Source organism: Ceratosolen solmsi, unplaced genomic scaffold (genome assembly GCF_000503995.2).
Source record: "Ceratosolen solmsi marchali unplaced genomic scaffold, CerSol_1.0 scaffold6, whole genome shotgun sequence".
NCBI classification, from domain to species: Eukaryota; Metazoa; Arthropoda; class Insecta; order Hymenoptera; family Agaonidae; genus Ceratosolen; species Ceratosolen solmsi.
The window spans coordinates 7,084,372-7,107,084 of NW_011948414.1; the positions used below are offsets into that span (position 1 = coordinate 7,084,372).

Genomic DNA, 22,713 nt, shown 5'->3' on the forward strand with positions numbered 1-22,713 from the left:
GCTTTCCCTGCAAAAATATTAAATGTTATAATTTTACGTTTATACTCAAAATTATTATAATTGCTAGTAATATAACTATATTAAAACTAACGTAAAATTAAGTTAACCTTAATTAAAAAATTGTAGCACAATGTTATTGTATTTATAGGTATTTCTTACCGTATTGGTTTAAGAAGTTCTTTTAAAACTGGAGTACCAGGAATTGGTTCGTTACTGTTGTGCTTGTAACGTTCTCGTTTTGTGCCTTTATTTGTCTGATTACTGTACTCTTGAGTAGCACGAATTGCAGTCGGTGCGATTCCAAATTCTCCAACATCTTCATCATCCATAAAATCTTCTGGATGTTGCACAACATTTTCTGCCTTGTTAATCCTAGTTGATTTAAATTGTTGAGGTCGCCAACCATCTCTCGTTCCAACTGTGTTGAAGTATCCTGCAGAGAAACCACCCGTAAATGCCCCATGGAATCTTCGTCTTCCTTGTGCGTCGTAGGCAAATTGTTCTTCAATTGTTATAGGTTTCTTTCGAGGTAGATTTTCTATAACAAATCAATTTTAAAAATTACTTAAATCAAATTTTAAATATAAGTAAGATAATAAGTTTGCCTGTGAGATTTGAATTTAATTAATTTTGACATACGATCGACGCATTACACAATAATTCTAATATTACATATTCTTAAATATATTCTTAACTGAGAAGAAGATTATACAAATTATAGCAAGAAAATTATACAAACATTAATAATTAACAATCTTACTTTTAATAAGATATAAATTCGCAATTAAATAGCAGATACGTAATTATATGTAAATAATAAACAATTAAATATAAAATTGTGATATTTTAATGTATAAACAAACCTGTGTCTAAAGGCTCAAGTGCATTACCATACGTAACAAAATCATCTTCTGTATCACTCATTTTAATTTGTTAATTAGCTCAAGCGTACTTTATTCCTGAACTAATTAACATTTAATTAATAACATTATATTCTAGAAAATACTGCATAAATTTAGAATAATAATATGAAATATGTTTTCGTGAGGTTAGACTCGCCTTTCCCATCTTCCTCACTCTTCTTTATGATTGGTTTGTTATTATGACTGACTATGATGATACATGAATTTGTCTCTATTGCCTATTAAATGTTGGCATAAATTTTGACGATATTAGACTTGCAATAAAATTCTGTTGTTGTTTCAGTCTAATATGGAATTATATAGATGGTAAGACAAATTAAATAATGTATCATTGAATTTTATAAGTATGACGAAGTTTTTTTAAAAATTGTCTTCATCATATTACATTTGTGATAAAGTTTAAATAATTATCTTCTTTGCATGGATGTATGGAAAATTGAAGCGAGAAAATGCCCACGATGTAGCTACGCTTAATTTGATAAATTTTAAAATTTACGGACCTAATTATATTAGTAAGAGTTCTAATTTCTTCGGCGCAGTTGAGCAGAATTAGGTAGCGAGTAGTTTTCTTACATAAAATTCGAAAAAATATACATTTCCTTCTAAATGTAGTTCTTAATTCAGTTAAAAAATGTTGCAAATATAAAATACTTCCTTTTTACAATGTTCATTAGAAAAAATAAAATATTTATTTAGTACAATAAATGATTCCGTATAGGTAACGAAGACTCACACTTAAGTGTAATTGCCACTTGTAGGTTTTGAATAATTTTTAATTAAATAATTATTTTATTCGGCTATTATTTGTATGAATAATATGCAAATATATACATAGTTAGTGAATAAATTACAATTGATTGCTTTGACAGTACAGGATTTAATACAATTAAAACAAAAATTATGATTGCTGAGAATTAAACAAAAATGCTATTTTATATTCTGTATTTATATTCTCTCTATTTTGTAAAATAAACTATTTTACAAATATATTGCACACCATGTCTATATAATTAATTTATGTAAACATAATTGCAACGTTTGAGCATGTATTTAGCATATATTACACATAAAATTTAATTTATTATATGCGTGTAAATGAATTCAGCAGCATCGTTTACCGAATCCATGTGAATACATAACTTTAGCAATGAAAATATCCTTGATTTCTCGATACAATTTTATTTTACTGGTGGCATAAAATTTTTAGATCATTAATATATGTATAATATTTAAATGCCTTAATTTGTTTATTAATAGTGAAATTATATTATTTATTTTAATGGTGGAGCATAAACATGCAAATGCATTTAAACATTTTCAATAAGGTGTATGAGTGGAATTCGAATACAAGTTTTTCTTTGACAAAATACTGTTGCAGGTACATGTTACGTGCGTGCGTGTGGGGATGATTTACATTTTCGAGGTTTTATTACAAATAAATACAGGAGGGATATCATCATGTTTTGATTGATTTTTTAATTACAAATTTTTTATTTTTATTGCATCGGTTTCTACTGTTTCAAATCCCACCTCGCCACTTTCCGCTAAAATAATGATAGGATATGTTGATCCATCTAAATTCGTTTAATTTATACATGTTTAAATTAATGGTGCAATGCAAAAATTCCAACAGTTTTTCCATTTGTATACTTATTGCTATTTCACTTTTTTTTTTTTTTTTTTTTTTTTAATAACCATTTAAACATATAAAATTGGACAAAATTTAGGAATATCTTCGAGATAAAGGAAAAATCAAAACTTGTATATAAGCGACTAAGCAAACTTACCATTGCACACTTATTGTTAATCAAAATGTTTAAATGAAGACAATGATTATTTCATAAATTTTTTTACATAAATTTTACTTTCATTATTCTACTTATTATGTCTATATGAAAAAATCGAGGATAATTATTTATTTATTTCAAATTTCATATTATGTCCTTATATAAATAACAACGCATATAAATTTTATTTATTATTAAAAGTGATGGAAACTCATTATTAACTTAATTTTTAATAATAATAATGAAAATAATGATGATTTCCTTTCGTATTCATAGATCATTTCCTACTTGTCTTGACTATGGTATTACTTATAGATTACGTCACGTCGTTATTTGCCTTAAACCTTTCACGAGTATCATTTCCGTTTCCCGCTAAAATGTACATTGTACGCGAATGCTGGGCGGTAAGTTAATTCTAATTTACAACAAGGATTAAATATTAATTAAATTCTTATTAATTGTTTTAAAATTATATAGTTTAACGAATATATTTTTGAAGAATTCTTTATGTATATATAATATAAATATTTTTTATTTTACTTGCTTGAATGTAACCACATTGTGCATTGCTCATGCCACGTGTCTTGTAAAACTTTAAAACTTTAAATCCACTTTTAATATAACATATTTCTAAAATTTTACAATTTATTAATATTAATACTAAGAAATATTTTATAGAAGAAAGAAAATGCTTTCGTCGCCGTCAAATTTAAAAAAAAAGGATAACAAGCACGAAGTCGAAAGTTTACGAAACAGTACGTTTATTAATTATATACAATATAAATTATTGACAGTACTTTATGTTTCATTGTAATTCTTATATTTAAAATGTTGACCAACTTAGATCATTTGCAAATGAAAACGAGACGAAGTCTACACCTAAATACATCTATAGCAGATAAAAAATCTTCTAAAGATGTAATGCATAATAAAAAAAAATTAAATACCAATGATATAATTATAGATCTTGAGTCTTCGGATGATGAAATTATTGAATGTAGTCAGAAAAATGTTGGTAAGAATCAAAATAATCAATCAATTACTTTAAAATTTAGGCGTTTGCCTGGACAATTTATGTACAAAGTTATTGAACATAACATAGGTATAGGTAGGAAGAATTTAAGATCCACAAGAGTCGAAGGAAATGCTAATAAAATTCAAAGGAGACATAGCAATATAGATAGAACTAACGTAAATTATAACATTGACTATTTATGGGATAAACATGAAGAGGAGTGCCTAAAAAATATTAACTTGGAATCTCAAAGTAGACGTTGGAAGTCGAGTAGAAGCTTGTTAAACCGTAAGGAGACTAAAGAAATCAAAACTAACATTAGAAAAAGATCTGTACAAGCTACTAGTAAGTACGAAGACTTGGAAGAAAGCAGCGAAGAAAGTGAAAATGAAATCGATGAAAATATAATGCTTAATGCAAATACAAGTTTATCTCCAAAACGTTTGAAGACCAGAAGTGCAAATCGAATATCTGCCAAGAGTCCATCGCAGTTAAGAACTCCATCAAAAAGCAATAGAAAGTCTTTGAAAGAATCTGTGGATACACCTTCAAGAGAGAAGTTAGAGTGGAAAACACCATCGAAAAGCGACATAAAATCTGTTAAAAAATGTATTAGTACCCCAACAAAACGTTTATCACAATTAAGAACACCGTCAAAATCTGATAAAAATGTATTAACAGTGTCTATGAATACACCTACTAGGGCTTTTGAAGATTTAAAGTTAAACGAATCATCGAAGCCTACGCTTCGTAGAAGAACAATTAATATAAAATTGGACACGCCGTCACAAAATAATAGTACACTTAATAAATCAGCTTCTAAAGTTTTACAAGATGATTTTGAAAAATTACATAAAACAAATACTAGATCAAGATCTGCAAAATTCACTATGTCATATTTTAGTGATTCTGAATCGGAAGATAAAGATGATAGTGATATTTATGAAGTTAGCGATTACGATAAAGATGAAACTAGTACTGATTCTGAAGATGACAGCAGTAACGAAGACCTGGATTCCATTAAACGTCAAAAATTTATTAAGGAGAATGCAGTTACTCCAAATAAAAGAACTAAGAATGTTTTGAAAACACCATCGAAAAACTTAACTAAAGCCGCACAACTTTCCTTAGAAACGCCTACAAAACGTTTGTCAAGGTTAAGTTTGAAAAATTCTTTATCTCCTTCGGTACATCAAAGAATTACAAATGTATCTAAGCCTAGTACTCCTTTACAAGAGGTACGGCTTAAACTTCATGTTAGTGTTCTTCCAAAATCATTACCTTGCAGAGAAGAACAATTTAATGAAATATACACATATTTACATGCTAGATTGTCAGATGGTAGCGGAGGGTATGGGTATTGCATTTAAAATTAATATGAAAACAAATTGTATTTTTTATTTTGTTATATGCATATTTTATAGATGTATTTATATAAGTGGAGTGCCAGGAACAGGCAAAACTGCAACAGTGAATGAAGTTATACGCTGTTTGAAGAAGGCAATGAATCGTGAAAAACTATCCAAATTTGAGTTTGTGGATATTAATGGTATGAAATTATCCGAACCACGCCAAGCATATGTACAAATATGGAAGCAATTAACAAAGCAAACTGTAACGTGGGAGGCAGCTCAAAAGTTATTACAGAATAGATTCACCAAGCCTAAGACTAAACGAGACATGACATTGTTGCTCGTAGATGAGGTTAGAATTGAATTAAAATTTTATAATTTGTTATAATAATATTACAGTACAATCAAATTTTATTACAGTTGGATCTTTTGTGTACAAAACGTCAAGATGTAGTTTATAATCTGTTGGATTGGCCAAGTAAATCGGGTGCTAAGTTAGTTGTAGTTACAATAGCAAATACAATGGATCTTCCCGAAAGAATTTTAATGGGTCGAGTAACGTCACGGTTAGGCTTGACTAGATTAACATTTCCACCTTATACTCATAAACAGCTCGAAGAAATTGTATTGTGCAGATTACAGGGTTACGATGCTTTTAGTGGTGAGACTGTTCAACTCATAGCACGGTAATATATTTAAACGATTAAAATATTGCTCAGATATCGATGATGTATTATAAAATTAATTTTCTATTGTATTATCATTTATAGAAAAGTTGCTGCTGTATCTGGAGATGCTCGTAGAGCTCTAGATATTTGTCGTAGATCAACCGAGGTTGCGGAAACTAATGGACACGAAATTGTTTCAATGGTCGATGTTAAAAAAGCACTCGACGAAATGATTGCCAGTCCAAAAATTCAAGCTATTAAACACTGTTCGGATATGGAGAAGATATTTCTTAGAGCGGTTTGTGCAGAAGTTCATCGTACTGGAGTGGAAGAAGTTGTCTTTAAATACGTCTACTTTCAACTACAAACTTTATGTACATTTGATGGTAAGAGTACATAATTTAGTAATATATTATATCTCGATTGCCAAATATACAGTGTCTTCTGAATATAAAAAACTAATTATAAGGTAGACGTAGTTATTATTTATAGTAAATATATGTAGAAAATACATAGAAGACAGAATTTTAACCATTTTAAATCATAAATAATAAAGCAAAGTGACACGATTAATTTCATTGTTATTTTAATTCACTTTTATAGTATTGATTCGACGTTATTTTGTGCAATGTTCTTTTACAATATATTTTATAAATTTAATTTAATTATTAATGAACATTATAAAATAGAGCTTTGTATAATTGACTTTCTAGGAGAAAAAGCACCTAATATCACAGAAGCGCTTTCTATATGTGCTCGATTGGGTTCTTGGAGATTACTTTTATGCGACCATTCTAAAATGGATATTCATCAGAGGTTATTATTGAACGTAACTACCGATGATGTTCATTTTGCCATAGAACATTGAGATTCATTTATTGTGTATCTTATTATTACCGTAAATTAATTTATGTGTAAGTATTTTCTATAAGTTTAATTATGATATTAAAATCAATATTTTAATGATGATATTTACCACCAAGATCTATGAGTCGTATGATTAATCATAGTATTTGCTAATCTGACGAAATATTATTAGCATTAAAATGAAACCGCATATGTAATCATGTTCTAATTTGTATTTTTATTTTTCAGTATTTTTTATAAGTGCTTTGTTTTAATAAAGAAGAATAAAAATTAATTATATAATAGAAAATCAAAGAGCGAGGAATTTAGTAATACATGCATGCTGCAATTATGTGTCTGATTTGAGAATTTTTCATCGAATTGTATGTTCATTCATACATTGTAAGTAATGTTATTTGTATGAGGGAAAAAAAATATATATCAATTTTATTAAAATAGATTTTTTAATGAAAGTTCAGTGTGTCCTTTTAAATATTTATAAGATTTTTAAACAAATTTTTTAAAAAAAGAAAAAAAAAACTTGAATAATATTTATAAACTGTTCACACATTATTAATAACATAATATATCTAATGTATAAAGTATTGTAACAAATTATATTTTAGATTTTCAGATTATTTAATTTAAATTAAACTACATTTGGCAATAATGTAATGAATTCTGTAACTAGAATTATTTTAAACAGCTGAAAAAATTTTTACTTTTGAAGCTTTTAATCCCGTACTAGAAGTATTATCTTGAAAAAGACTAAGAAATTGACATAATTGAAATACTATTAACAGATAATGCTGTAAATATCACTTTGAACAAATTACGCGCAATATCAAGTGTAGGTAGATTTTAATTAAATATATATAGAATTTTGTTATTTATCGAATGATGATACAATTAACCACCAAGATCTCTGAAAGCTATGATTATATATTTTGTATTTGCTAATCTGATAAATGATATTAAATATGTTCAAAGCAGTTGTATATAAAAATTATTAATATACTAAATTTTTATTTTTAGATTTTTAAATATAAATTACAAGAAGGGCAAAATTTAATACACATGACTTTTAATATATTATCAAATTGGCCAGGATTCTATATTATTTATTTTGAACAAAAAAATTTAAAAAACTCCTGATGCATTTAAGGTAATTGTAATTTTATTAGATAGATTTAATTTCTTATTTAAAAATGATGATAAAAATAACCACCAAAATTGCTGAGTGGCTATGATTATATAATTTGTATTTGCTATCTGACACAAATTATCGGTATATTACAATTAAAAAAATATTTACTCTATTTTTCTAATTATTTTATTTTACATATTTTTAGGCAAATGAAATTAATGGTACAATAAAATATATGTAAGTTAAGTGGATTATATGTATTTCAAATATAACGATTTCTTTAGTAATATATTGGTTTTTTCTTTTTCAGTTTTGTACGAATCATGTAGGTAGAGATAGTCGGTCCTCAATGGGTCTAATGTCAGCTGTTGAATGAATTTCATATTTATTTACAATAGTTTTTCATTTGAATACTTTTTGTATACATATTATTTAATAAGTAACGATCATTTTAAATTAATTCATCGACATTCGTATTATGAATAGTATTAATATTTTATAATATTTATGTTTTCTTTTTTGTACATATAAATTGTAAGGGAATTGAAATACAAGATATTTGTGATAAACTCATAAAATAATATTAAGTAATTGTTATTTTGTAGAAATTTACACTTGTTCCATTATTTATTATAAATAAAGAGATATATTTTATATGTGGTCGCATTTACAGGAATAATTATTGCATATTTTCATCAATTCACTTTATTACAAATAAATTTGAATAAGTTTAATTATAATTTAAAATAAAAAATTTTTTACGTCTATTGCTAAAATTCTTAAATTGACAAACGTGCGAATCTTATTAACATTGTAAAACTTTTCTTTTTTTTTAATTAGTCTTAAATATGCAAGAATCCATTAAAATTTTATCAATTCTTTAAGTAAATATGGTTCAAAATTAATAAAAATTCAATAAAATCATATGTTTATTGTCTACATTGATTTATTAAATGATGATATTGGGTTTTATTTGAATTTTTAAGTATAACAATTCTATAATCTGATTACAAGTTTTGTCGTTACTCAATTTTAATATCCATGTAATAAACGAGAAAGCTCTTCTATGTTAAGATGTGTAAAATCTACTTTTAGTAATAAATTATATTGATATTGAAAAACGAATAATTAAATATAATTTATGTCGTATCTTGCAAATACTGCAATGAGAACAGTAGATACAAAAATACACAAGAATCATAACAGTAAAAATATTTTTTAAGAGACAGAACAAATTAATTATTCTTACGATAATTTAGGTATGTTATTTATAAGTGAAACAGTGATATTAATTGTAAAGTAGTTTTTATAGTTTTTTTTAATAGATCGATCATTTTTGTTCAGATATATTATCCAAGAGAGAAAAATTTATTAATGAAGGATTATGATGAAATATGTAATTTTTAGAGAATAACATTTTTCAAAAAAAAAAAAGAAACATTGATTTTAAATTTCTTTTGTTATCAATTAAAACCACTTGCATTTACATAAACTATCAAAGAATGTATTTTATTATATATGCGCATTGTTGTTACTATTTATAGAATTTATTATATATAAAATTCATTAATTTTGTATAAAAGATACTTGTTTATAAGCTGATAATGATTGCTAAAATACAATTATTCAACAAAATTGCATGCACATAGTATTTATTCCAAAAGATTTTTTCTTTTAAATATACTAAATACCAACGAATTCCTTCATTTATTTATTTAATTTATTTTTTCTTTTAAATAATTTAATACTACACAATATTTTTATTTTGAAATACTGGAATAAGAGCTTAACTTTTATAAATTCATACATATATATAGCACTATTGTTTAACTTCTTTGTACTAATAAATTTCTTTCAGTAAAATAATGTATATTTTCCTTTGATACCAAAGTTCTCAAACCTATAAGATTATTTATGATTTATGCAGCAAGACTAGATATTTTAGATAATCGTGATAAGATAGGGCAAAGGTATTGCTTTACACAATATTCTTCCAATATAAATTATAGTCAAAGTATCACAGAATTATTCATAGTTTCTAAAGTCTATGCTTTCATAAAAGTTTGTTATAGTTTTATAGGCCAGACAAATTCTGTTGACACAGTTATATCAATTATCAATGTCTTGTAGAGCAATTCATTATCAATATTCATATATTTCCTTAAAATTAAAAACTAAAAGTTATTATTACATTTCAATTTTTTCAGTACTATTTAAATGTTTGAATTCGAGTAAAGATATAAAATAAAAAGAACATTATATTTTTTTTGCTTGATTCTTGCATAATTTTCGTAACTTGATCTATTTTCTCGCTCTTTTTTTCTAATATTAGTCTTAAAATTATTTTAATTTTAATTTTGTAATGACTAATTTACTTAAACTTTAATTTAAAAAGAATTATTTCACGTTCATTAGCATCTAATTTTAATTTAAAACGTTTATGTAATTCTGATTCTTTTAAATGATTCATCGATGTGAAAATTGATTATTTCTTATTATTATCTTATTAATTTTTTTTTTTTTTTTTACTGCTAATAGAATTAATTTGATAATCAGCAAACGTTAGACATTGTTGTTAATTTTATTTAACTACAATCAATCATCTAAGAATATTATTACCAAGGAAAAACTGCTATAGCTTAAGTGATTATTTCATAAAATGTTTTTGTAGAATAATATTTTAACTTCGATTATAATGAATAATTAAGAATTGTCCGATACATGTTAGATGTTTTTTATTATTGTATGATAGAAATGTAGCAATAGTTTCTTCTTAATTTGTTATTTATTTTATAAGTACTGGCAAAGTGTATTAATGTTATATATAATTATTTTATTTTTTTTAAGAAATACAGTTATTTGCTTTATTTTAAAGTATTGGATTTAGAGTTGAATTGTAATTAAGGCTTGAGTTAATGTAAAGTTTGTAAATAAAGTATATAAATATATCCTTTTGGATTGAAAATTAAAATGACTCATTAAATATTTACTAATTGTTATGTTTGTTTAGTTTATTATTATTATTATTTATTGAATTATAAAATTTTTCTTTCCAATTGATATTTCATAATATTTAGCAGATTTGTTAAATTATCTTGTGGATTAAATACATAATTACACCAAAGTTCACTTATTTTATTAAATTATTTAATAATTATTTAGATTAGATAAGAAATTGAGAGTTTTTATATTTTTATAATGAAAAATTGTTTCTTTTCATATTATTCATTACCAATTTATTTATTAATACTTTTATCATTTTTGCTTATTTTTTATATGCTTATATAATTAATAAGAAACTATTAAAATAATCATATTTACTTTAATATTATATTTCTATATAAGTTTAAAATTATTTCTAATAAGAGTTATTTTAATAATTATTGGTATTTTTGTCTATGTTGTATATAAGTTTGGATAATATAATCGAATTCGTTACCATATATTGTTATGAAAAAGGTATTGTGATACTGTAATAAGAATATTATAATTTCTCATTTGTTAATAGTACAAGTCTAATGTGGTTAATTTTTGAAAAAATCGTTCTTTGTATTATTGGATTATTTTTCTTTTAAGTATGCATATTTGCATTTAAATTATATAATCAAATTTCATAACTCTTCGTTTTAATTTTGTTTTTAACTGTTAATGAATTATTTTATTAACTTTTGTGTGCGACAGTTTGTAATTATATTTGAGGTTAGCTTTGATTTTGGTAGATAATTAATAAGTAACGTAAAAATACTTGGATAATATTTTGTATGAAAGAATCTCATTTTCAGTTCTTACAGATAAAAAAAGCATCATATTTTTGCTTTTAAATGCTTTGTGCGTGACTATTACTTAGTTTCATGAATATCCTGAAGTTCAACAAACTTTACAGTTTTTGTTCAAACATTAATGCTTAACTCTCATACTAATTGATATTAGTTTACTTTAAATCCGGTTTTCCTGGTTTTCAGTTACATTACGATACGCCAGGTTAGATTAGGTATGTCACGTTAGGTTATATTATGCACAACAGTCACCACGTGGATAATATGGAGAAATATAAAAATAATTATTGATTGTATTATCCTTAAATTTTATACAATGCTTTCGCAGGATGCAAATACACAGATTTGTGCTTTGTGCAACAGTACAAATTTTTATAAAGAAGATGGATATTATTTTTGCAGTACGTGTCAAACGCAAAATGAGGTAAGTAATAAGACATAATTTTAAAATGAATTAATAAAATTGTCATTTTAAAATAATATAATTTGCTAATTATATTTTCAGGATGTGAGAGAAGAAGTTTTTGACGGACGTTATGATCTCACAACAAAATTACGAAAAATTAAGATAAAATCAAAAAAATCAGATAAAACTGGTAATCATATTTTAAGATTTAAAATTGTTTAATTTTTAAAATAATAAAGAGCTTAGCCATATTTGTTAAATGTTACAAATACTTTTTAGAGATTATCGGATGGACAAGCTGGGAACTTTATAATTTTGTATTGATAGGATTAACAAATCAGCTTATTCAAATTGGCGCAGATCCAAGTATAAAATTAACGGTTTTACAATTGTGGTCATTCTATTTAACTAAATTAGAAGTTGCGTTTACATCAAAAAGTAAAAAGTGTATTCCAAAAATGGCTCGTCGATATCATAAAAGGTAATAAGCTTTATTAATTGCTTTTACAATTAATTTAATACAAATAGCAATTTTATTTCATTATAGAGACGCAGAAATTATTTATGGCAAGATTGAACAAAAAAAAAAGAAGAGGGAAAAGAATCAGAGCAGTAAAACAAGTAGTAAAAGTTTATCAATAATGTCTAGTTTTGTTACCAATAGAAGTGATTCAACTAGAGAATTAAATAGAAGCAAAGTAAGTTAGCATTTGATTCAGATAATGACTGTATCATTCAATGATTTATATTAAAATTTGTGAACATTAAATTGGGATAGAAACTTTTAGTCGCATCAGAGTACAAAAAATACTTGCAGAGTCAAGCTAATTCTGATAATGATGGAGTTAGTTCTCTAAGTCAAAGTTTAAATAGTTTACAGTCTAATCTTACTCAATCAAACAACAACACTTATAGGTATCTAAAAAAATTATTATATTACAATGTTTATCCGATATATGCATAAGCATATTATAAACAAGTATTTGCTTTTAGAATACGTTTTAATAAAAAAGCAAGACTAGAAGCTAAGAAATTGAAAGTACTGTCGAAGAAACTTCCACGTGCAAAACGAGTAAACTATTGTAAAAAACATGTGACGACTCAGTATGCAACTGGTCCAGATGTACTTACCCCATTGAAGCTCTTGTCAATTCTTTATTTAGCTCTAAGAGCTGATAATATAAATATTTATATATCTGATTTGATAAGGTAAGCCTTTATTGTATGTTTTTAAATAATTTATTATACATAATATAAAAATAGTAATTAAAATTTATTCGTAGATTTTGTAGAGAAAGCCATCTGTCTTATTATAATTTGGACCATTTAATTCCATCGGAAGTAATATTAGAAAAATGTGACGTTACTCTTTTGACGCAAACTACAGATATAACACACAAAGGTGTAAGAAGAACTGCTACGAGAGTAGCAAAATTTTTAAACGTTTATGAACTTGCTGATCCTGATTTTATCACTTTAATTAGAAGATTTTGTGAGGATCTTGAATTACCAAGTAAGAATATTGTACTTTCAAATATAATCCATACAACAAATACCACAATACAGATTGATGTTATATTTATGTTGATATAAATTGCTTTATTGTTTTTTGATTTTCAGAAGGTATTTTATTGTACGCAGAAAGGCTATTTCTCTCATCACCCTCAATCATGAAATTCACATCAAAATCTTCATTAATTCCTAATTACGAAGGCAGAGCAATGGCTTATATCGTAGTAGTTTTAAAAACTCTATTTGGTCTAGACGATATTACAGAAACAGAAATAAGTCGAGTAGTAGAAAAAATTAATAGGTAAGAAAAGTATTTTTAAAAAAATATTTAATGGAAGAGAACTTTATTATTATATTCAAGTGGTTTATTTTATATTATTTTTATTAATTTTATTATGTGATATTAAACATTATAGATATATTGATTTGTTATAATAAAATATCAAGAGATTTTAAAAATTATAAATTTGTTTAAATTCGACATTATATATGCATACACATAATTAAAAATTAATATTATTATAATTTGTATTTATTTATAAAACGATAGGGTAGCTAGTGATAAGGAAATATTGACAGGAAAATTATTTAATTTTTGTGAATGGCAGAAATATATCGAGTGTCGAAAAAATATATTGATAAACGTGCATTTTCCATCTAAAATGAAGTACGATCCTGAATGTGTTGGAACCTCACATTTGTATATGAGATTCATGAGCTTAATGAGGTCTAAGCGAGAAACTAATGTATCAGAAGCAAATTGTAAATATTCTGTATTGCAAAATTTATCTGATGCATTAAATAAGTGCATCGATAAACTTAACGATAATTTAATACCCCTTAAAGAGATGGAACTATTTTCTCCTTCTTTTACACCATTACAGTCATATACAGCTCAACTCATAAAAAATCCATACTATGAAATTCCAAATATATTAAAAATGAAATTTTATGAGACTAAAGTTGGGTATATGACGAAGCCAAATTCGTAAGTTAATTATCATTAATTTATTTTATCGATAAATTCATTCTTTTTACTGTTTATGTTTACGTTAATTATTATTAAATTTTTGTTAGTGATTAAATTAATTTTATTGTTAAATATTGTAGAATTTTTCTTTTTGCAATTAATAGTAAAACAAAAATTTTATGTTATCGAACTGCTCAATAATCAGGATAATTGAATAATCAATATTTAATAAAAAAAAAAAAAAAAAAAAAAAAAAAAAAAACAAGACAATAATACCAAACTTTGTGTTGATTTTCAGACTTATTGAATTAGCTTCTCAATGTGGAATAAAACTTAAAGTTGTAGATTGTAGTTTACATTATTTAGAAAAAATTGTTCCCCCATTCGAGCAACCACGAATGCCAACTCCAGAAGAATTGTGTAAGCTTGTTAAAGTGGAACATCCTAAACATGTAAATAAGAATCAAATTGTAAATAAAAGTGATAATTTATTAGATTATTCGCATAGAAATCGTCCTTGTAAATTAAAAGTCAATTTAAAAAGTTTCAAGTATTACTCATTAGTTTCTGGTAAACGTTTAGATTCAGATGAAACATCAGATGTGGAGGAAGATGGTTTATTTGATCAACTTTTACCAGATGGAAGACTTGATATTCAAAATAATAGTGATTCTGAAGAGGAAAATAATTTAAATAAAGTAAATACAAAGGATGCTAATTATACAGATAATAGATGTGTGTTAAATAAAGAGTTCTTTGAAAAATGCAATATTAAATTATATAATCATGAAATAGAATCGTTATCAAATGTTAAAAAAGTAAAAGAAAAGTACGTTCCGTCCCGAAACACGGGTGGTAAGTTCGTAAAAGTATTACCTAAAAGGCACCAGGACGTTAATAAGAAGAACAAGAATAAACAAATTGAAGAGAATGTAAATAACGATTTTGATGAATTAGATGTCGACGATGTTACATTTGAAACTCATATTAAAAAGAAGGGGTGTAAAAATATTAATAAAATGATGTTTGATAATAAAGCATTTGAAGTTCCATTAGATAATGTTAATTTATCTGATTCTGACAGCAATGATGGAAATATTGGTAATCAAGCTCACAATTCTTTCATAAATGATTCCGAAATATTATTTAGACCATATAAAAACTATTGGATGTATCACTGTATTTTTAGCCGAGTTAAAGGAAAAAATTTCGACTTATTTGAAAAAGAATTGCCTCGGAACTTTTTGTGGTTGTTAAATGAATGTGCTAATATTATTGAAATGACCACGGAAGATCTGTACGAAGAAGTTTGTTTAATTGAAGCATATCACTTTAGTGTTTTAAAACCCGACAATACGGATAAAGATTATTCAGATTATCAGTTTCATGATTGCGATTCAAAATTGTACAGAAATAAGATTTTAAATAAATGGTAATAAAAAAACTCTTCGGTAATCAAGAATAATCTAAAGAAGTATTTTAATATAATGACATATATGGTTTTTTTATACGTCTGTATACATGGGATTTTTGTTCCATCAAATTTCAGTCTTATTTTGACTCTGCGTAACAATTATTGTGAAAAGGTTTTCGTAGAAGCATCGAATACTTTTCATCATCCTCTTCCTCTGTGTATCATATCCCTCCTCAATGTTCTTTCATCATTACATTCTATCTATCAACTATAAACTCTTATTTTTTCATCAAATTTCATCGACATTCGTTAATCAATATCATTTATGTAATTTAATTATGAAATATTTGAGTAGAAAGTATTTATTTTTATAAGATTGAATATTATTATATATTGAATAAGAGAAATCGATTGATTTCTTTGATAAGATTAGGATTAGTGACCAGTTTTCGTTCTCAGATGAGCACGTTTTATTAAATTATTTAAGCATTTAAATGTAATAATGATCGAGTTGTATCAACATAGTTTTTTTTCAATGTATCTTGAATTTTATCATCGATACGAGAATTTTCTTTTCAGTCTCATACTAATTAGAGGAAGAAAATAAATGCTATAAGAGGATATAGCCTTCGAGATTGCGAGAACCTTTTCCTATGCCATAAAACATCTGGCAAAACAAGTCGTTAGACTCGGGGAAAACCCAATTCATTAGGCAGCTGGAAAGAATCGCTATTCCAAATTCTAAAATCTAACGGTATGTACCCCCCTGTTGGGATGCCTGTAATGCGACCGCCAGAGGAGCGTCGAGGGCAATGAGATCGAGAGCTCTTCTTGGCGTGAAAATCAAAAGAAGACTGAGCTTCGTGATTGAAGGCGATGCCACGAGAGGCGCTGCCCTCGCTCTATGAGTCCGAAGCTCTCTGATTGGACACAAAAAAAAGGAAGGAATCCCAAATTAACAAATGGTCAGTGAAGTGTATTTAAAAGGGACAACCACGATATTCAAACATTCATGTTCAAGGAAAGAGGAAGAAAGGAAAGGAAGCTCCCTCAGCTGAGTCCAAAGACTCAGAAAAATTATCTTAATTAATTCTACTGTCTGTATTTAAGGAGAATCACCTCACTATTGGCCCACACGTACAAAGCACCCGTCGACAAGCCAATCTTTGTGCCATTCAGCACTCATCGCAGAAACATCACGCGGCTCTGTTCGAAAAATTGGTAAGAGCTTTACAACCTATCACTTCCCTGGGAATAGCTCCAGTGCCCTACGTCAAGAGGATACGGAAACTTACAACCTCCTACTTCTGGTCAAAGTGCATGCTAACGCCAAGTGTCAACTGTCACAGAATGCAAGAGTCATCAATTGAATTCAGCGACAAGAATCATTCCTGTATTTGGAAATTAATGGATTGAAAAACATAAGAAACAAATGTGTTCAATATTGAATTTACTACATTATCCCTTCCACTTGCCCGCACATTTCTCCCACTTAACATCTCGTGGTCTCTTTTTAGTTAATTCTTAACATATAGTAATATTAAAATTGAAGTTGTGAATGAAGTCTCTTTGCGCATTATTATTTCGATTAATATTTTGTAATTATTATTATTATAGAGTGCCTTTGCCTTTTTAACTTTTTGTAATTTTCATTTGAATTTTGAATGTTGGAAATCAATATGTAGTTTCATCTATTCCCCGCTTCCCCGATCATTGTCCTTAGGCTTAAGAAGACTTTTTATATTGAATTATATTTATTTTCTTAAAGCACATTAGAATTAAATTTTGCTTTCTTAATGTCAGTTCGATTCAATATTTTCTGCATGCATTCCAACAAAATTCCATACTTACTCCAATAATTACATTTATAATTCAGATTATGATTTTGCATCTATAATGTATATGAATTTTGAATTAAAATTAAAGTTTTTAATGTATGATTTACTATGAATAGTTTCGACTTAGTTCGGATGTGTTCGAGTAAAACTTTTTTAACTTTCAAATGTTAAAAGTTCAGGTTTCATGACTTTTTGGAAAATTCTCTGCATATAAACATTTTACGAGCAAAATAAAATGCAGAAAATTTGTTAAACTTGGTGTATGTTTTAGCATTTGTTTATTTCGATGTATCAATGAAATATGAATTAAAATTAAAGATATTTTTGTAAGGCAATAAGTTGAATTCTTAACCGAATTAAAATTATAATTTATAATTATACAAGTCATGGCGCCATTAATTGAAAATTCATGAAAATGAAGAGAAAATTAAATTTAAATAATAATTATTAAACTGTGATCTAAATCACTCATCCTAGGCATCGCTAACCGGCCTTGTAAATTGTAAAATGTTAGTTAGGGAGGGAATATTGTTAATATCACAAGATATGTCGATCAATATATTATTAATGTCAATGTAAGAAAAAACGTTACAATAAACATATGAGAATGTGCCATTTAAGAATGATTGTTATATTAATATAGTTCAACAATTGAATAATTTAAGCATATGAAATCAATCTACTGTAAATTTTTATGCAAGTTTTTGCATTGACACACAGAAGCTTTGTAGAACTAATTTTTTTTTTTTACTACACTAGCATAATATTTATTTAGTTTATTACGAAATAGCTATTACGTACACGCAGTACACTTAATTATAGCATAAACTATCTGATTCCTTTAATAAATAAAAAGAATTCTTTACAAATAAAATGTTGCCTGTATACAAATTAAAAAAATTTGTTTTTATTTTCAAGAATTTTTTATATTCATAATTGTACGTGTATGCACGTAGGTATAGTGTCGTAAATGTCAAAAGCATTTATTATAAAAATATCTTATTTTGCATTTTAGAGATAATTAAAATTTTAAATTCATAGTTTTATTTGAAGATGTACGTTGAAAATAGACATTACATAAAAATCAACTTAATCGAAATATTTAAATTTTTATTATTTTTAACATTTCAAATATGATGTATTTAGTCATAAAAATGCAATATCGCTATTTGTATGTAAAGGTAATAACAAATTTATAAATTTTTAATATATATATATATATATATACATATATATAATATAAATAGTAAAAAGCAAATATACTTTCTTTAGCAAATAAAAGAGACAATAAAAACATGTTAAATAATTAATGCGATACTATTAGATTATATAATTTTATATTTCATTTTAAGTTTATTTTAAATTATAGTTCATTTTATGTTATATTTATATTCTAACTTTTTGCATAAATTAAAAGTGTATTCAAATAATGAGATTATCGGTAATTTTATAAATGATTATAATTTAATTTTGTGCACGATGCTTTTTAATAATGTTTAATAAATCTTTTTTACATATAACTTTTCAATTGTTTCCTTACACAATTATGATGAAGATTTTTTAAGTTTTATTGTACCAGCAAATAATTAATTTTTAAATTAGATAGTTCACAGTTTAAATAATTTGCCTCTTTTTTTCAACCATAATTTTTAACCATCAGTTGAATACGAAAGACTAAATTTTATTTGTAAATTGGTTTACTTTATAAGTAGTCATTTCCGTTATATTAAATAAGAAAATATTTGATATTTTATGTTAATTAAAAAAAAATGTTAATAATTATTTTCAATATCAAGAACTATCGAAGTCGGTCACTATAATGTATTACTTCAAACAGTATATTAATTTTTGAAAAATTATTCGTAATATTATTGAACAGTAGATAAAATTTATTTTTTACTGCCTTGTGGTAGTAAATTGTATCCGAATAGCTGTATTATTTAATGAATTATATAAACAATTTATAGACATTAAATTTATATGTTCTGAAAAAGGATGATTTACTATAGGTGTGGATATTTAGAAATTTAATAATAAATTTAGAACTCAATTAGAAAGAACAAAGAGATGGAAAATTAAACGTGACATTGAAGTTGATGGATTAAACTTTGTTTACAGTCATTTATGTGTTGTCGTTCCACATTCTACACAAATTTCGTGAATAATATTTTAATAATTCTTATATAACATGCAGTTATAAACATTTTTAACTATATAATGAACTTATGTGTGTGAGTAATTCACATGCAATTATGATATAAAAAATTAAATCTAATGTTAAAGGTAATGGAACATAAATTAGTAATATAAAAAAAAAATGATTAAACATAAATATTGCTAAACTTGTAAAGAAATCAGTCTGCAGTGGCATAATAAACATATCCGTTGAACTTACGTTAACTGATTTATTAAATGTATAGTTAGTTGACCTGTTTGTTAAGAAATTGATGCATGAATATTTATAAACGAGTCTTCGTTAATTGCAATAAATTTAATTGTACAGCTGATTATATATTGTAAATATATACGGCATTCTATATATATATATATATATATATATATATCATAATTAAAGCCGAGATTTTATTAATGAACTCTATATTTTAATTTTTGAAAAAAATTGAATAGATATGATAGGATTTTTTTTTTTTTTTTTTTTTTTTTTTTTTTTTTTTTATAATCACTACATCTTAACATATTTTATAAATCTATATTAGATTAAAGAACGTAGTCAAGCTATTAAAAGTTTCTCGAGATAAGTATATATTTTTAAGCAACACGTTTATTTAATGCTTAGCAAATTGTAATGTAGAATAAACAGTAACAATAAACAGTAAAAAGGTACAATTTCTTTTAAAAGCAAAGTATAATAGATATGATTAATTCTCGTTGTAGCTTTTATTTTATTATTTGTTTATTGCAAGTTAAAGATGTTCCATTTTAAAAAATGATAAGAGTGTAAAACTCTCGTTGTACTCATAACAAGAATGCCCTTTCCGTTAAAGTAACGAGCCGCGATAATAACGGGACTGTACAAACGTTCTTTACCCGTTAATAGCAAAATCGCTCGTCACGGCCAAGAGCCAAAAAGTTGGAATTGACGAATCGATAGATCTTCTAGCCGTGAAGATACCGAGCCGTGCACAAATTTATCTACTTACTGACGTAATAATCGTTGTAGGAGTGGCTTATCAATAACAGGAAGTACCAAAATAGTCAAGGAGAGGTATATAAGAAGAAGAAAAGCAAATTTCTACTTATCAAGCGATACATCAATAAAATCAGATGATCTTGCCATAAAGGCGAAGAGAGCAATATAGAATATTGTCTTATACCTTACCAGAACTGTGTTCATTACTTTAATAAACCGCCAAGTGGTGGCGCATCAATTTGCGTACCGGAACTCACATTCCCATATCAACCTACACGAACATGCGCATGTAGGTTTGCCTGTAGGACCGTGAAGATGTTGTGTTCGTGATATCGCATAACCACAAAACAGCTGATCAATGAGTACATTACTGTAATATTTTTTCTTGAAACTTTATCAAATAAAATTCAAATAAAAATGTTTGCTACTCAAATTTCAAGAGTTTCGATGTTTTTCCGACAACTCAGTACAAAAGCAGATGAAATAAAAGGATTAGTTAATGTGAGTAAATAATAGCGGGACCGGTAATCGATGAATTATTTAGATAATTAATAAAATAATCAATGTGATTTCATTATAGAAAAATAAAGTCGTAATATTTATGAAAGGCATTCCAGAGGAGCCAAGGTGTGGCTTTAGTAATGCCGTTGTACAAATTTTGAGAATGCATGGAGTCAAATACGATGCACATGATGTACTTAAAGATGAAGACCTAAGACAGGGTAATTTTTAACTTGTTAATATAAACAATATTCATTATAAACAAATTATGAAGGGTAAAGATTTTTGTTTGCTTCTTTATTTATTATTGCATTGCTGTTTGAATCGTTGTTGGATAGGCATGATCGAAATCCTTGCAATTGATGAATAATCAATAAGAAATTTATTATATTTTATATAACTCATAGTTGTGAAATACACGAAAAATAAAATTTTTTAATCATTACATTGTTCACGATTTAGGTATAAAAAATTATTCTAATTGGCCCACTATACCCCAAGTATATATCAATGGTGAATTTGTTGGAGGTTGCGACATTGTGTTACAAATGCATCAAAATGGAGAACTTGCTAACGAATTACAGAAAGTTGGCATTACCAGTGCATTCACAATCAACGAAACAGAAAAGACAAAACAGAAAGATAGTTCCAAAAAATAGTGAATTACTTGGTAGTAGATTTTATTAATTTACTTTATTAAAAAGATATTATAAAAAAAAAAAAAAAAATCCTTTTTTTAAGATCATTGATGTTCTTTTATGTTAAATATTGACTAGTAGTTTTACAGTAATAAAAAATTTTTAATAAAAAATTTTCTATTAAAATTAACGTTTCATAATATTTAGACATAGACACGTTGCCAGTGCAGCAAAAATGTATTAACCAAGATTGTAAATAGATGTAAGCATTGCCGACTATTGTAATTAATTCAATATCTTTCAGCTTATAAACATATTATCAGAGTTAATTAATTTTTGCATTATTGTAAAATAATATTTATATGAAACTGCTTATATCAATAATCATGGATTATATAATAAAATAATAATTTCGTTTGCACAAGTAGCTTATTTGTAGTCAAAGAAAACTTTGTAGAATAAATAGTTTTGTAACTAATATTGTTTTTATAAAATCCATCCTATAAATTAAGAGTTCTTTATTATGATCATTTAACGGAATAATAATTAATTGCTTATATTAATGACTTTAAAAATTAATTGCTTGTATTTAATTTACAAGAAAAGATATCATTCATAAAAAATTTGAGTCCTGTACAATAAGTGGTAATTAATTTGTTCATTAAATTATTAAAAATTATTACATTGTTTCTAAAATTCAATATTTTGTTATCTCTTTTGATCCCTTGATCGTTATAAATGTTATGGTGTTATTTAAAACTGAAAAATA

The 22,713-nt window shown here is 25.8% G+C and overlaps 4 protein-coding genes across 5 annotated transcripts in view; 3 read left to right on the forward strand and 1 right to left on the reverse strand.

The window, feature by feature from the left end:
• LOC105367914 (G patch domain-containing protein 1 homolog) overlaps window positions 1–1,065 on the reverse strand; it is a 4,200-nt gene extending 3,135 nt beyond the window's left edge. The window contains exons 1-2 of the mRNA XM_011506770.1: window positions 864–1,065; window positions 160–538 (exon numbers count right to left, since the gene is read on the reverse strand). Of these exons, the coding sequence (XP_011505072.1) occupies window positions 160–538; window positions 864–924 (440 nt within the window). The 5' untranslated portion in view covers window positions 925–1,065. The remainder of the gene's footprint in view (window positions 1–159; window positions 539–863) is intronic.
• A 1,989-nt stretch (window positions 1,066–3,054) lies between these two features.
• On the forward strand, window positions 3,055–6,653 carry Orc1 (origin recognition complex subunit 1). Of its 2 annotated transcripts, none has more exons than XM_011506772.1 (7): window positions 3,055–3,114; window positions 3,389–3,725; window positions 3,813–5,076; window positions 5,150–5,429; window positions 5,498–5,763; window positions 5,848–6,131; window positions 6,459–6,653. In XM_011506772.1, the coding sequence occupies exons 2-7, from the start codon at window positions 3,539–3,541 to the stop codon at window positions 6,611–6,613; spliced, it is 2,436 nt and encodes an 811-aa protein (XP_011505074.1). In that variant the 5' UTR covers window positions 3,055–3,114; window positions 3,389–3,538; the 3' UTR covers window positions 6,614–6,653. The 2 variants fall into 2 exon arrangements, with proteins under 2 accessions (XP_011505074.1, XP_011505075.1); XM_011506773.1 differs by having other exon boundaries at window positions 3,819–5,076.
• Window positions 6,654–11,719: 5,066 nt separating this feature from the next.
• Window positions 11,720–15,855, forward strand: TAF1B (TATA box-binding protein-associated factor RNA polymerase I subunit B). Its single transcript, XM_011506774.1, has 10 exons — window positions 11,720–11,938; window positions 12,020–12,110; window positions 12,200–12,401; window positions 12,468–12,618; window positions 12,699–12,835; window positions 12,914–13,129; window positions 13,204–13,433; window positions 13,541–13,733; window positions 13,983–14,420; window positions 14,701–15,855. Exons 1-10 carry the CDS (start codon window positions 11,831–11,833, stop codon window positions 15,836–15,838), a joined length of 2,904 nt encoding a protein of 967 aa, XP_011505076.1. The 5' UTR covers window positions 11,720–11,830; the 3' UTR covers window positions 15,839–15,855.
• A 5,242-nt stretch (window positions 15,856–21,097) lies between these two features.
• Window positions 21,098–21,965, forward strand: Grx5 (Glutaredoxin 5). Its single transcript, XM_011506775.1, has 3 exons — window positions 21,098–21,306; window positions 21,386–21,527; window positions 21,769–21,965. Exons 1-3 carry the CDS (start codon window positions 21,223–21,225, stop codon window positions 21,963–21,965), a joined length of 423 nt encoding a protein of 140 aa, XP_011505077.1. The 5' UTR covers window positions 21,098–21,222.
• Window positions 21,966–22,713: the final 748 nt, after the last annotated feature.